General features: G+C 35.5%; 2 protein-coding genes across 2 annotated transcripts in view; both read left to right on the forward strand.

The window, feature by feature from the left end:
• Positions 1–1809: 1809 nt before the first annotated feature.
• Positions 1810–4789, forward strand: LOC107747329 (flocculation protein FLO11-like). Its single transcript, XM_016561794.1, has 11 exons — positions 1810–2431; positions 2536–2657; positions 2769–2830; positions 3079–3173; positions 3288–3351; positions 3438–3613; positions 3915–4036; positions 4138–4196; positions 4284–4387; positions 4615–4642; positions 4759–4789. The coding sequence occupies exons 1-11, from the start codon at positions 1840–1842 to the stop codon at positions 4787–4789; spliced, it is 1455 nt and encodes a 484-aa protein (XP_016417280.1). The 5' UTR covers positions 1810–1839.
• The window catches only part of LOC107747331 (uncharacterized), a 26137-nt gene continuing 12166 nt past the window's right edge, over positions 2418–16388 (forward strand). Inside the window, exon 1 of the mRNA XM_016561796.1 lies at positions 2418–2440. The gene's annotated coding sequence lies outside the window, so the exon portion shown is untranslated. The remainder of the gene's footprint in view (positions 2441–16388) is intronic.

Below are 16388 nucleotides of genomic sequence, written 5' to 3' on the forward strand. Positions count from 1 at the left end.
GATGCTGCAACCACAACTATGGCTGACACCACAACAAATATTGGTTCAAAAACAACAACTTTGACTACCACAAGCACCCCTCCAATATCCTCAGCTATAGCACAAACAACTAATGCAGCAACCACAATTAAGCCTAAAACCACAAAAACAACAAATTTAGTTAACACAAGCCCCCCTCCAACATCCTCAACTGTAGCACCATTGTCAGCATCTTTTGCAGTAACCACAGCTATGCTTGAAACTTCAGCTGACCTTCCCACAAGGACTATTAGTGCAACAGCAACAACTTTGTTTAACACAAGCACCCCTGCAACATCTTCAATTGTTGCACCAATGTTGACAACTGATGGAGCAACTACAACTATTCCTGAACCTACAACATCTATTGGTGTAACAACAATAACTTTGGCCAACACAAGCACCACTGCAACATCCTCAACTGTAGCACCAACATTGACACCTGATGCAGAAACCACATCTATACCTGACTCCATAACAAATATTAGTGCAACTACAACTTTGTCTACCACAAGCACTCCTCCAACATCATCAGCTATAGCACAAACCACAACTATCCCCGACACCACAACATCAATTGGTGCAACAACAACAACTTTGACTACCACAAGCACCCCTCCAATATCCTCAGCTATAGCACAAACAACTAATGCAGCAACCACAACTATAGCTGACACAACAATAAATATTGGTGCAAGAACAACAACTTTGGCTACACCTAGCATTCCTTCAACATCCTCAGCTATAGCACGAAACACAACTATACCTGACACCACAACAACCATTGGTGCAACAACAGCAAATTTGGTTAACACAAGCACTCCTCCAACATCCTCAACAGTAGCACAACTGTTGACAACTGATTCAGCAACCACAGCTATGCCTGAAATAACAGTGGTACTTCCAACAACGATTGGTGCAACAACAACAACAACTTTGGCTACCGGAAGTACCCTTTCAACATTCTCCACTGTAGCACCAACGTCGACAACTGATGCACCAACCACAACTGTGCCTGAAACAACATCAGCACTTCTAACAAATGGTACTATTGTTGAGGCAACTAAATCTTTGGTTTCCACAACAAAAAACAATCCTACAACAACTACAATGGCTGAAACCACAACAGCCCTTCCAGTAACAGGTATTGTTGAGACAACTACAACTTTGGCCACACCTCCAACATCCTTAACTATAGAACAATCTTTGGCTGCCACAACCATCCCTCCAACATCATCAAATATAGCACCCTTGTTGACAACTGATAGAGCAACTACAACTTCTCCTGAAACAGCAACAATACTTTCAGCAACAACAACTGGTGCAACAACAACAACTTTGGCTGCCAAAATTACCCCTCCAGCATCCTCATCTGTAGTACCAACAACTGATGCAGCAACCACAACTATGCCTGAAACAACAACAGTCCTACCAACAACACCTATTGGTGCAACAACAACTTTGACTACAACAAGCACCCCTCCAACATCATCACTTCTAGAACCAGTGTGGACATCTGATGCAGCAACCACAACTATTGGTGCAACAACAGCAAATATCGCCAACACAAGCATTCCTCCATCATTCTCATCTTCAGCACCCTTATCGACAACTGAATCAACAACCACAACTATGTTTGAAACAACAACATTACTTCCAGTAACAACTACTGGTGCAACAACAACTTTGGCTGGCACAAATACACTTCCAACAGCAACTATAGGTGAGGCAACTATAATCTTGGGTCTCAAAACCACAGTAGCTCCTCCAACATTCTCAACTATCACACAAAACACCACAACTCATCCAGAATCTACAACTATGCCTGAAATCAATACAAGTATTGGTGAAAAAGCTACAACTTTGACCCCCACAAGCACCACAACCCCTCCAACTTTGGTGGAGGAGTCAGTGACAACATCATCCACAAATATTCATCCAACAAGCACAACAATGTCTGAGATGAAAATTACTACCTTTGGTGCATTAAATACAGATATAACTTATTCAACAACCACACCTAATTCTAAAATCACAACAACTAGTAGAGAAACAATTACAACCAGAATGTCCTCCTCAACATTGGTGGAAGAGCCAACGACAGCACAATCACAAGCTACATCTAATTTAAATACAACAACATTTCCGGGGTTTACAACAACAGCTTTGACTAATTCTCAGACAGAAAATAATCCTACAATGCACTTCCCAACATCTACAGCAGTCCTTGGCAAAACAAGTTTACCTCTAATGAACAGAACTGGTTCAGCACTGGTTACAAGCAAACTACAGTTCAACTCCGCATCTCCAGTCCCCAGAGAAACTCAGGTCCTCAGTGTTATCAACACTCTTCTCAAATCCAGAGATTCACAGCCCAACAAATCAGTTCAAGTGCTGAATGTCACCTATAAGAGTAAGTTTCATTGTTTTGAGTTGAAAAGTTTTTGAAATATGAATGTGCCGACTATAATGTTAATGTGAAGCCAAGAGACAATCCATATATTTCCCTTCAAACAGATATCTCAGAGACCTCCTATGCAATCATCTTTACATTTAACCTGATTGACATTAGTATACCAGAGGACCCTGAGCTAAAGAACAACACCTATCAGCACCTGCAGAATGTTATCAATAATGTGGTAAGCATTTATAGTTCACCCAATATATATATATATATATATATATATAAGTTTGGTTTTAATGCAGATCTCTCACATTTATGATGAATATGTGTTGATATTACTCTGCAGTTGAACACACTTCTGAATGAACCTGGCCGTCAGGTTTTTAAAGCCAAGTCCTCCAAATTCAAGTAAGATGATTTCATTTTTGAATCATGTTTATTCATATTGTTAATTCACTGTAGCATTTTTGTATATAAAACAGTCAAACCTTAAAAGACCTAAACTGTTTTGTACTTAATCTATTTTGCTCATATTGACTGAAGCTATTTCAAAATTGAAGCTGTTTCAAAACTGCACCTAATATCCACTTCCATTTCAGAATCAATTTATTATTTTGCATTCTATCCTTTTAACATTTCAAAACATTTCCCTCTAGGTGCACAGAAAACCACATTGAGGGCAGTATGGAATATATCTTTAACAGCAAAGATCAACCCACCATTTTGTTAAAGGAGCTTAATTTACAGAACAGTATGTCAATTCCAATGATACAATAAAACAATATATATGTCATGGATGTTCATGCCATTTTCACTGTATAATTTACCATGTGTTTCTCATCCAGTGATCAATTTTGTTTTACAGGCTTAATAACAACGACCCTTGCAAAACCAGGCACATCTACAACCACTAAAGAAACTACAACTTTGTAAGAAAAATAATCAGTCTTATTAAAAGGAAATCATTTATATTACCTATGCTGTAGATTCCTTATATTTAAATGTTCGTTTTCAGGATTGGGAGGGTGATTTTTTACATTCGGCTCATTTTTATCACACGGGGCCCCATACCAAGTGAGAGCCATGTTCAACATTTGGTCAACTTACTGCTGGCCCCACATCTCAGAGCTAAACAAGACACAGCACAAACCCTGAATGATCCTGTGAGCTATGTGAATGCCAGCTATGAGAGTGAGTTGTTCTCTTCTGCTTAGATTTGCTTGCTGTGAATATAAAATTTAAAACTACACTTAAAAGTTGCACATATCAGAAATTTGGTAACAGTGTTTAATTGATATTAAAGTTTAATATTTTTTTTTATAGTGCATGATGATTTTTGTAAATAAAAAATATTTATTTATTATTGTTTTTTTTTTACCTATCCAAGCTACAATATATCACTCTCCTATTTTGAGCAGGAGGATAAATATGACATTTCACCACCTATATGTATACTCAACTAATTAGTGTTATATACTGTGTTCTTATTAAGAAATTGCTGATAATTCATATGCCCTCAAATGTGGATTTGAGATCAACAGTCCATCAATGGGAGAGAAACTTGAACTCAGGGATGGCAACTACACATTCATTCAAAACTCCATAAAAAGAAAGGTGGGTTTGAGAATGTTTTAGAAAGAAATTAAGAAGACACGTTAACCTTAAAATATGATCATAAAACAATTAATCTCTGTATTTATTAATAAATTCTTCAGCTGAACCAGATCTTAAGTGACTCTGACACTTCTGTTGAGTTCAACAAAGCCAATTTCACGTATGTAATGACTTTTTGTTTTATACTTTAATCAGAGCAATGACGTGGCTTCAAGTGAGTTAAAAAAACTGCTTTAATTTCCCCCAGGAAAAATTCCATGGAGGTCATTGCTGATATTGACTACATTTTCCGGCAACAAGACATCAAGTCACCCAGTGACTTCCTCCAAGGACTTCTCAAAGTTATGAATAGTATGTATTCTTTCCATATTATAGAGATAAATTAATTCAATGTATGACACTTTAACATTATTAACTAGCCTACTATTTCATGTCTTAAATATATTATCCATATATGTATATATATATATATATATATTTTTTTTTTAATAGTAAATATATACATTTATGATTATGATTTATTTTATGCATTCTTCTTCTCCTTAAATATATGTCCTAAAATATTTTTTGCACTACAGGCTTAACAACTCCAGCTCCAACATATATGTATATATATATATATATTTTTTTTAATAGTAAATATATACATTTATGATTATGATTTATTTTATGCATTCTTCTTCTCCTTAAATATATGTCCTAAAATATTTTTTGCACTACAGGCTTAACAACTCCAGCTCCAACAGGGAATAAAACAACTCAGAAACCTGTACAGACACCAAATGTGTAAGTATAAAATTTAAGAATAAATTGTATTGTGTAAAAGGTAAACATTTTATTCATTATCTCTCTCACCATTATTCCTCTTTACCTTCTTTTTCAGGATTGGGAGGGTGATTATTCACATTCGGCTCATATTTATCACACGGGGCCCTGTACCAAGTGAGGCAAAAATATTACAGTTGGCAAACTTTCTGCTGGCCGCACGTTTCAGAACTAAACGAGAACTAAGGGCACAAAGCTTAGGTACCCCTGTGAGCTTTGTGAATGTTACTTACACAAGTGAGTTTTCTCTTCTCTGTTCAGTCACCAGTAAACAAATTGTATATTGTAGTAAAAAGATGTATGCACACAGTATCAGCAAATATATATTATTATTATTAATTCATGTATTTATTTTTTAAAGAAACTTCTGATACATCATATGCCCTGAATTTTGGATTTGAAATCAACAATGTTACCATGTCTCAGAAACTTGAACTCCGGGATACCACATATAAATTAATCCAGGACACTATAAATAAATTGGTAAGTCTGATACAATTTGTATTTAAAATGCCCTTATTATTATTATTATTATTATTATTAAAATAATGGTATGTTCTTCTGCACAGAAATGTTATTGTTAGCTTTATAGTTATTTGAGATTTTTTTTATCTGAATTATTTTACACCTTGTCATCTACAGAGACTATTACCACAACTACACCTGCTGCAACAAGAACCACCTTTTACTCCACAGTGCTGAGCACTACAATCACAAATAACGGCACTAATGCAGCATGGGCTGTGGCCATTATTGTCCCCTGTGCTATTGCCATCATCCTCGTACCTTGCTGGATTCTCCTTTGTGTAAGTTTCATAAAGATTTAATAAGAAATATGCATATTATAATTGAAGTGATTAGTGATAACATTTGATATAAAAATGTATATGGTTAATTCCAGTCTAACTAGGCTCTCTCTCTGTCCTCAGTGTTTGCTGTGTGGTTGCTGTACAGCATTAAGAAGACGGTGGTCCAGAAGACGGTCATACAATGTACAATACACCACTCGAAACAGCCTTTTCTAGAGAGCTCGAGACACATCAGGAAAATGACTAATTACTTATATTACTAATCCAAATTGTGATGGTGGTACTTTAAAGTTTACATTTAACTTTCCATAATGATTATGATATCTTAGAGCTTTTATAATACACTATTTATTTTATTGCGCCTGTATTGCTGGACAGACAGGATCTTAAATTGTGATTAATGTAATTTATTTTCAGAATTGTTTAATGGATAAAAAAATGTTATTTACGATTTCTGTAAGGTTTACAATATTTACATGTTATAATATTTTTGGATTTCCAAATAATTAATTTATTTGATATTACACTTTTCAATTAAGGGGCAATGTTGGTAATGTTAAACTTATTTACACTTTATGCACTTTAGTTCCATGTAACTCAAAGGAAAATCCTTGTGTGCTTTACACACAGGTATAGATGTAAAACAGCAGCAACATCAATCAACAGTCATTTTATCTGCATAATTTCAGATCTCATTCTTAATCATCACTTCTGTTCTGACAAGATTGTCCTGCAGCTGCTAACAGGAAATTTTTATTTTAGTAAGGCATCACACAAACAGCTTTCTTAACCTTTTCAATCATAACAACATTAATAATTTTAAGAACAAATGTATATATAACCAAATGCCTATGATCTATCAGGACCCTGCATGCATAAAAAAATAAAAACCTTTACAATGTTGAAAAATACACTAATTCTATTTATTTTGAAAGTTGTAAGTACATTTCACATGTATATCGCATTCATCCACTATTTTTCCACATATTTCTAAATATAGAATTTGTTATAATTAAAAGCCATGAGATGACACATACACAGAGCACAGGAGTCATCATCCAATCTTTTAAAATTACATTTAAATGTGTATTTAAATGTAATCTGACACCCATTTTTGAGTTTTGTGTTGTGGTGATAAACAAATATGGTGAAAAAATGATCACAAAAATGGTTCCGAGGTTATATTTAAATACATTTAGATTATTATTATTTTTAAATACTTACCTAAAAAATAGGAATAAGATTTGGAATAATTCTTGAAATAGTCAATCACGGCTTTCAGCGGTCAAATATTTATTAATCTTATATTTTAATGATGGCGCTACTGTCACATCCCTCATATCCCAATAAGGAGTCGGACTCGTGTTTCATACAAACGCAACTGGCGCTCTCTTGTGGCTCATCGATTGTAATGAAAATCAGGACTTCAGTATTACTATTGCCATATTGTTCCAGTGTTGGCGCTAGGTCAATTGATTTGTACATTATACATTTTTTACAAATAAATTAGTTATAAATTAATACTATAAATAATTTAACTCAAATCAATCATGTCCACATAATTTGGTCAGTAGCCGTGTAATAAGCGGAATACAGTACTGTAAGTCATTACTGAATGACAACCTGTCAGTTTTTAATAAAAAATAAACCCAGACAGGGTCATGATGACATATATTTGTACATACATTCACATTCATAACCCCGATACAAAACCTGTAAAATAAAACCAAAAATATAAGTTAAATAAATGAAAATAAAAGCTGAGTATGATTTGCCCTCACAGTGCATCACAAACCCGTATCCTGATATGAAGTAGCAGATAAAGTCTGGTGAATTACATTAATACAACAACAGACAAAACGTCTCTAGGTTAGGTATGTAACTATGGTTCCCCGAGGGAACCAGACACTGCGTCAAGAATCGCTTTGGGAACGCCCCTGCATGACCGCGTTCTGAAGCACGTGCCAAATCAGCCCAATGGAGCTGCGAGACGTCACGAGCGGGGTGAAATTTGTTGAAACCTTTTACACACTAATGTGTTATAGTTACACAACTTGTGTCAGATATATGTTATTTTTGGTCAATCTTAACAGAACTTGGATCTGTCAGACTTTAAATTTTGGTTGGAACAAAAGGCACAAAAAAAATCAACTGAAGATAAAAGACATTAAATCTCTGAATTACACTGAATCACTTATTACTAACCAGGATCTTAGCTCTTAAGAGCTCTTCGTGCGAGGTTACAAACGCTCGCTGCAATTCCACGTGCGTTTCCCAAAAATGCACTTAAAGGGGTCATATGATGCTACATGCACTTTTACAAGTTGTTTGAACTGAAATGTGTGTTGGCAGTGTATGTACACAACCACCCTAAAATGATAAAAATCCACCCAGTGTTTTTTTTTTAATCTGCTCAAATCTTTACCCCTTTCTCAAATCGAGCCGATCTCAGATGCTTGTCTGTGTGACGTCACAAAAACAGGCCCCTCCCACGATAGTTTGATTGACAGTAGCGTTTCAGCACAGACTGGACTGGCGTCTTACCTTAGACCCGCCCTGAGTGAGCTGTCATCAGTCCGCCATTGTTTCACCGCCGGAGCAGATGTAGACAAGAATGACTCCTAAGCGATTGAGGTGTTCTGTTGTTGGATGTAATAATGAACATAGCAGTCGTCATTTACTCCCGGCATCTGAGCCGCTGAAGACGCAGTGGATTACGTTTGTTTTTGAAGAGAATGCGTTTCCGATCTACATAAATGTGTCTATGTTCGCGCGAATCATTTGTGATCCAGCTTCACCTACAGAAGAAGTGAGTGTGAGGTTTTTTTAATGAATCTTTGCAAATTGCCTTTCCTAATAATGTGCCAATTAGCAAGTTTCATGATGAATGCGGCTAAAGTAAACAGTCCCTCAGAGAGCAGCTCGGAAGAGAGGGGAAAATGGGCATCCTATGACCCCTTTAACATGAACGTGCAAGAACACGTTCTACGTGCTACTTCAGAGTCGCTGTCCGTTTGTCAAGTGCTGAAATATTACCTTATAGAAGAATTGTATACCGAATAGTCGTCACCTGATGTGGATTAGAAATAAAATACCTTTCAAAAAGATTAAATTAATTTTCTTATGGAGAAGCAAAGGTAGAGCAAAACAAATATGTAATTTTCAGCAGATTTAAAGGACACCATACAAATAAGGAAAAACAAAACATATGGGAGGACTTTGCTACAAAATTAACTGCAACCAGGGGTGTTAAGAGATCAGGGAAGGAGGTCTGCAAGAAGTGGCAGGACTTTGCAAGCCTGGCAAAAAGGAAGAGGGCACTGCAGAGGATGGCAATTAAAAAAAACAATTGGTTGGACCAATGACTCTCCCCTTCTCACAGCAGAGGAAGAAAGGGCCTTGTCAATACTTCAGATGGCATTTGTGGTGGTATTGACCTCCATGGAGGAGTAGGGATGCCTCAACCTGAGCCTGAGTCAGGTCCTTCATGCTCAGAGGAACTATCAGTTTCACCTGTCATCTGCCAAAACACCAGCCATCTCCTAGTCCTCCAAACAATCCTCTCAGGCCTCAGCCTCCATCTTCAGTTGTCCAGACCGCAGCCACAACACCTCAACCATTTGAGAATGTCTGTGGTTGTAGTCAGTGCAGCTGGAGATATGTCTTGAAAGACATTAGACTATGTCTTAAAGAGGCCAATAAGAGGAACAAACATTTTCAACAGCAACTCATTCACTCAAATCAATAAAACCATGTTGATTCAAAGTTTTTGATGTCCATGTGTTTGTTGAACCACCCAAGGCCTAAGGCCCTGTGAAAAACTATAAGAATTCTTATGAGTTCTTCCAAGTGTTTCTGAAGTGAATGACTAATGGTTGATGGTTATTTTCAAACAAACATGTAAGTTTAGATATTATTAATATTTAAAGTGTATATATTAAGGGTGAAAGTACAAATATTTGTACTTCATCTAGCCAATACATTTCTACAGGTACAGACAAAGAAAGTTTATTGCAGACATGTTTTATCAGCACTGTTCTATGTATAAATATTTATGTATCATTTTATTTTTTAATTTAATTTAATTTTCTTTTCTTTCCTTTTCTTTTTAATTATTTCATTTTTAAATTCATTTAAACAATAAAAGAGTAATAAAGAGAAGTACAATCAAAACCTTACATGCACTTGAATAAAGTTAAAGGTGCAATCTGCTGGTTGTCCTGCAGGTGACCTCATAAATCTGTCTTCTAACGATGCACTTAGGGCTTTACGATTACTCCAGAGCACTTGTAGATCTGCGATGATTTTCAAGTGCTACTTGAAATTTACGATGCTTTTGAGAAACGTAGCCCAGATTGACTTTATTTCTGTCAGACATTTACAGAAGTTCTTATTGAGAATTAACAGAGGTTTAGATGTTGATGTTTTATTGAATGTTTAAATGTGAATATCGTGATTAGTGGCACCTTTATTTGGACTCTTGACCCTTTTATTAACTTTTCTCTGATTGATGTGTTTTTTTTAAAGTACATTTATTATGGCAAGACAAAATATGATCAGATGTTTATTGATTATGACATAATCATTGAGTGATCTGATCAAGTTTTTGAGTATACTGAAGATGTGAATTTATTTTTTTGCTACTAGTTAACAATCATTTGAAACTATATCAGGTTATCTGACAGTGCAGAATGATTTTTTATCATTAATAAAAAAAGACTTAAGAAAGTTTTGAGCTACAACACGGTTTAGAGAAACGCAGACATCAAGAATCTGCATATGAATCTCAACAATGGTGACAATCAACAAAATATTCATATAAATAGATCAACTCTGTACATCACAAAAAGTAACTAAAGTCACAACAAAAACAACAGCAAAAATAAAAGCAAATAGTCATGCAGCTACATAATTTATTTATGCCGCAATGCATGCTGGGAGTCATTCAAATGTGCAAAAACATGCAGAAAGCAGTTTAAAAAATATTAAAAAGTCAATGGTCAAGAGCCCAAATAAAGGTGCCGCTAATCACAATTCTGGTGGCTTCAAATGAAACATTCAATGAAACATCAACATCTAAACCTCTGTTAATTCTCAATAACAACTTATGTAGCTATATGTCTGACATATAATAAAGTCAATCAGTGCATTTCCAAAAAGCAACTATGGTCGCAAGTTCCGTCGTTACCAATAAAGTTCAATGGAACTAACCAGAGTTAGCTAACAATGCTTGTTTTGGGAAACGCAACCCTGGTTAATTATGAGTGAAAAGCAGTGAATGCATCGTTTGAAAAAAACAAAAAACAAGGCATGATGTGATTGGCTGCCCAAAAAAAAACAACAAAAAAAAGAACACCTGGTAATCTTTAAGATTTTATAATGTTATAGTGTTAGTTAATTAAATATAAGTTGAGTTACAGATATTTTATATACTAAAAAAAAAAAGTTATTTTATATACTAATAATGAGTTCTGTATTGTCCAATTAGATGCTGTTACGTCATTACACGGGACTAGTTCACTGGTTGTTTGTGTTTAGTACTCAGGCTCCGGTGCATATGGTTGTAGTCAAACCCATCAGCAATGGGCAAAGAGCATAAACCCCACTGTTGTAAAGTTATGCTTTACTAAGTAAAGTTCCTGCAACGGATTATCTTTGTTGTGTGCTTCTCTTCACGTCTCCACGGACACTGATAAACTAACGTTTCAGACGACAGCACAACAATAAATTTATACTTTATTTATTTATTTTAGTGGTGTCAAAATTAGCGCGTTAACGCAGGCGAATATTTTTTTCAGTTTAACGCGTTAAGGGTTGGCCACCCCACTCACAACTGCTGCTTTTGTCACTTTTTCTCTTGACAAGAAGTGCATTTATTCAGTTGCAGAACGACTGAGAACGGGAGACGTTTCATAGAGTCATTTGTCCATAATTTCGAAACGGTTCGTTCAATTCAGGGCTGCGTTCAGCCCCGACAAAAACGGTGCAAAACGTTTTTTAAACGGAAACGTTGCGCGGCGCCGCATGAAGTCGAACGCACCTATTTTGATCGCATGATTGAGAAACACCCTGCAGTTTGAAAACACCCACAAACTCAGAAACGCCCACTTTTGCTCTGCAGAAACCTCAATCTCCCGGCGCGCGCTGTAGCCTTTATCCTTTCATATCAAAGCGCTAAACAAACTACGTGCATGCAATATCGTGGTCAGTTAAGTCATGAAGTTACCAAAAAGGCGATTAAAGCTGCCTTAAATCTGAAATGGTTTTCAAAACTGTCCTGGAGCAGCCCAGCACTGTCTCACTCATCTAATACACCGGATTTAACTCGTCAGTTCATTAATAGAGACTTTAAGACCTGAAGTGGGTCAGTGAGTTGAGAGAAAATATGATGCGTGTCAGATCCGTGTCACGTTCAGCAGCGGCAGCTCTTAACGAGCAGGTCATATGTTTTTTTTTAAAAAGTGTCCTAATATTGTGTTGGAGTCCCCTACAACAGGTTTAAATGCATCTAAGGTCAGAACAGTTATTTTGCCTTTAATGTAAATAAACATGCGCAAGCAATATACTTGCTCTTGTGGATTTATTTGAATGTTAATTACATTGTGCTAGCTGTCTCTTTAATACCGCGTGGTTTACATACATGTTGCTGCTGATTGGGCTGACATGTTTGACATACCCACCAAACAAGAGAAAACGTATCTCAAACCCTGTTGCACACCGTTGCACACCGTTTCCAGGAAACATGTTGTTCAAACCGGAAACCGTAGCAAAATGGTGCACACCGGTTTGAGCTTGAACTTGCCCCAGTTCTGAGCAAAATGTCTGTAAACCCCTCCCTTCCATAAGCCTACTCTGCTCTGATTGGTCAGCTGGCCAAGCCTGTTGTGACTGGCACAAAGAGGAGTGCTTGAGCAAGTTAGCGAGCGCTACCGTCTATGTTGCCAAGTCCGCGGTTGTTTTGATGTACGCGGGTTGAAGCGACCCCAATAACGTCATATTTAGCCTCTGGAATGCGAATTTAACAGGGGAACCCTGACAAAAAACGTGTAATTTATACACCGGAACGTGTTTTTTAACGGAGGACTCCCTCGAAACACGATTGGGATCGTTTTGAGTAGCAATTGGGCAGGTTTTGTTGTGACTACCTGGCAACCCTAGCATGCACCTTTATATAAAGCAATAATATAGCGCTCCAATCCGTTCTTAAAATAGTGACATAAGCGAATCGTGCCCACAGCTAAAGTTTAGCTGCTAAACTGTAAACACTTAAAACAATAATTAATTCAATCATTTAAAGCCTCACAAATGAAATAAAAATGCTAAAAAAAATGAGTAAAATCAAACTGTATTAGCCTAGGCTAGCATAGGTTATTCACTCATTGCAATATTGTAATCAATGCAATCAATGCCTGTAATCAATCAGGCAAAACAGCTCAGATGATTTATCATATTACTTAAAACTATGCATTGCTTTGAAACTGTTATTGCTTAACATTATACCCTCAGTAATTTTTCAAAAGAATCCATTAAACAAGTTGCGATTTGAGGAGCGTGTACTTATATTTTCAGTTCCATTTGTTTGTCTCACTGGAACAGTTTTTTAACACGACTATTACACAACACTGGTCTACACGAGAAGTCCATTCTTTGAATTCTTGGAATTGTGAAACAGTCCAAGAACGTTATCACCTGCTCATCAAAGTAAAGTTGAAACGTTTCTGTTTTTGTTGTTTGTTTCTAACAAATTCTTTGCTATTTGAAAGTCATTTTCTATGGAAGTTTCTGCTAAAAGTAAACATTTGTTTCTGTTATAATGTTATTTATATACTGTAGGTATATAGTATCTTTATTCTGAAATGTCTGTAAATGTACTATCCAATAAAACGTTCAGTGCACAAATACGTTTCGAATCAGGTTTATCACAAAAGTAGTTGCGATTAGGCCAATTTGGTATTACCAAGACTGAGTGGCAACTCATGGTGGTTTAACTAACTTCCAGTCAATAAGAGCGGGAGAAGTTCAAACTCTAGAGTGTTTTTTTCTGCTATTTGTATTTTGTTAACTTATAATCCATTATTGATAGATTAATGGGTCTATTAATTTACCAGACATACACTCTGTGATGATTAAAATGAAGTTAAAACAGTGGAGCCTCCTGAGAATTCTTATTAGGCTTCAAGAAAGTTTTAAAATATGTTTACTTATTATGCTAGGACAGTAGAAGCAAGCAGAGGAAGTGACAGGAGGGGAGAGAAGGGAACTCTAGGGCCTATTCTGTACATCGCTGGACACAAGGCAATAGCTCTGTATTGCCATCAATTTTTTATATAATACCTTCAAATTAAATCATCCCCCTTTTCAGCAACATAATAAAATAAAAATAAAGAGTGGACACTGTTTACTCCATTATTTTTTTTTAGTGAGTCTCATTGTCAGCTCGTAATAATCAAGATCTAAGGCGATTCACTGTTGATTCATAGCCTATTCTTCACCTGCTCATCAGCATTCATAGCAGTCAATGCCAAAACCATGAAAGCTGGTCAGACTGGTTTAAAAAGAAAAACAAAAAGAAAGAAGTAGAAGTAGAAGAAGAAGAAGAAGAAGAAGAAGAAAAATAACATATCTTCACTCCACCTTCACTTAGTTGCCAGTCACTTTATTATAATTTAGAAAAATAACATATATTCACTCCACCTTCACTTAGTTGCCAGTCACTTTATTATAATTTATCATGTAAATAATACAGTAAATAACATGATATTACTTACAGTATACTATTCATTAATAAACAGTTAATGAAGACTGGAGTCTTCAGTATTATTTTTTCAGCAGTTATTAGACCATAATAGTTCAATGGAATAGTGTGAATATTAAATAGTAAAACATGTGCACTGAATAATTAGTCTGCATTTGCACAAACAGTGAATGAACACCTTATATAGCAGTCAAAGTTATTCAATTTGAAACTAAATGGTTTACACTTTGATTGTACAAAAATTATTGTTGGATTGAAATGTTTCACAAGAATTACTGTTCATTTTGCTGCTGCATTATATCCAGTAGCCTACAGTTCACAAATAAAGTTCAGGCTACAGGTATACAGGTATTAGTTCATAATTAAGTAATACTGTATATAGTTGTTTGTCTTTTCATATTATAGCCTATATGTCTGAGCCACTTTGAAAATCTGAAAGATACAGCACATCAAGCCTATATAAAAACCTTTCCTATTCAGAAGCAATTCATTTTCAGAACATATGTCCTGTAACAAAGTAAATGCGGTCATCAGTAATATAATGTCAATTCGAACACAATTCAAAATTCGCACAAGATAAGGCATTACAGGGATGGGTGTGTCTGCCTTTAGCCATCGCCTTCACGCTGAACAGCCTACCAATCAAAAATGCATTTGTGTAAATAATTAGTTATGCTGTATTAAAGATGTATTAAACATGAGCATATATCAAAATACAACAGCGAATTTGTAATTCTATATTTGACAATATGAAAAAGAATCTGAAAGCGGCAGATTCCCTAGCTTTTACTGACATATCAATTTGCACTACTGGGTTTATTTTACAAGCCATTTTAAACAGTACACTGTAAAAAATAAGTGTAATTTTAACTGTAAAATTTTGTAAAAACGCTACGGAAAAAAACTGTTAATAGGTTAACAGTAAGTTCCCGTACTATATACAGGGAAAAACTGTAAAATATCTAACCAGACATTTCATGTAATTTTACAGCATTTTACTGTAAAATTACATTTCATGTAATTTTACAGTAAAATGCTGTTAATTTTACAGTTTTTAGAAGTAAAAATAACAAATAAACAAAAAACCTGTAAACTGATATTCCCAGAATTCCCTGCATGACACTCCACATTTGAAAATATTAGTTAAGTATAAATCATCTTTCATAATTAAACTGGGCTCATTGCTTGGTTGCACCACAATATGTGTTATTAGCCTGTCCTTTTGGCAGTACTTTAGATTAATCTTGTTGATGTTTGAAAGGCATGGTCAGCGGTTTGCCTTCTGGACTGAAACTGCTCCTGCACTTACAAACTCTACTGTATAAACTGCATGCGGGTGCTACTCGTGTATGGACCACTGTATAATGGCTTGCTGTTCAGTAGTGCTATAATAGTATACTTAAATTAACTGTTTTTTTATAGGCCATCATATATGCCCTGGCTGTCCTAAGGAATTTCTCATTGCAGGAGGCTGAGCAGGTCTTCCTTTCTGGTCCGGATTATCATTACAGGTCAGAGTAGAATATGAATTATTTTTGCACAATGCCCAGTGCACTCATTTGAAAGTATTACAACTGATCTTAAACTAGCTCACAGCAAAATTAATATTAACCTCACAGGAAACACTCAAAACAACACTCAACCACTCCTAACCACTCACAAGATGTAGTAAGATACTGTCCAGATCTTAAATAAACAATGTCAATATAATCCATTATAAATTAAGTGGATTTATTATGGTATTAATTGTGTGTTATACGTAATCATACTCTTAAAAGTTATAACCACAAATGCGTATTATAATGTATTATAAAAGTTATGATTATTTATGAGATGATACAACATATTATTAAGCTTTTTTATAATGCTTTATGCATTAATTATAATGCCTTAAGAAAACCCTTATAATGTATTATAAATACAGGCTTCATAGAAAGTGTTACCGGATTGACAAACAATTGAG

Source organism: Sinocyclocheilus rhinocerous, unplaced genomic scaffold (assembly GCF_001515625.1).
Source record: "Sinocyclocheilus rhinocerous isolate Xijiao unplaced genomic scaffold, SAMN03320098_v1.1 scaffold3091, whole genome shotgun sequence".
NCBI classification, from domain to species: domain Eukaryota; kingdom Metazoa; phylum Chordata; class Actinopteri; order Cypriniformes; family Cyprinidae; genus Sinocyclocheilus; species Sinocyclocheilus rhinocerous.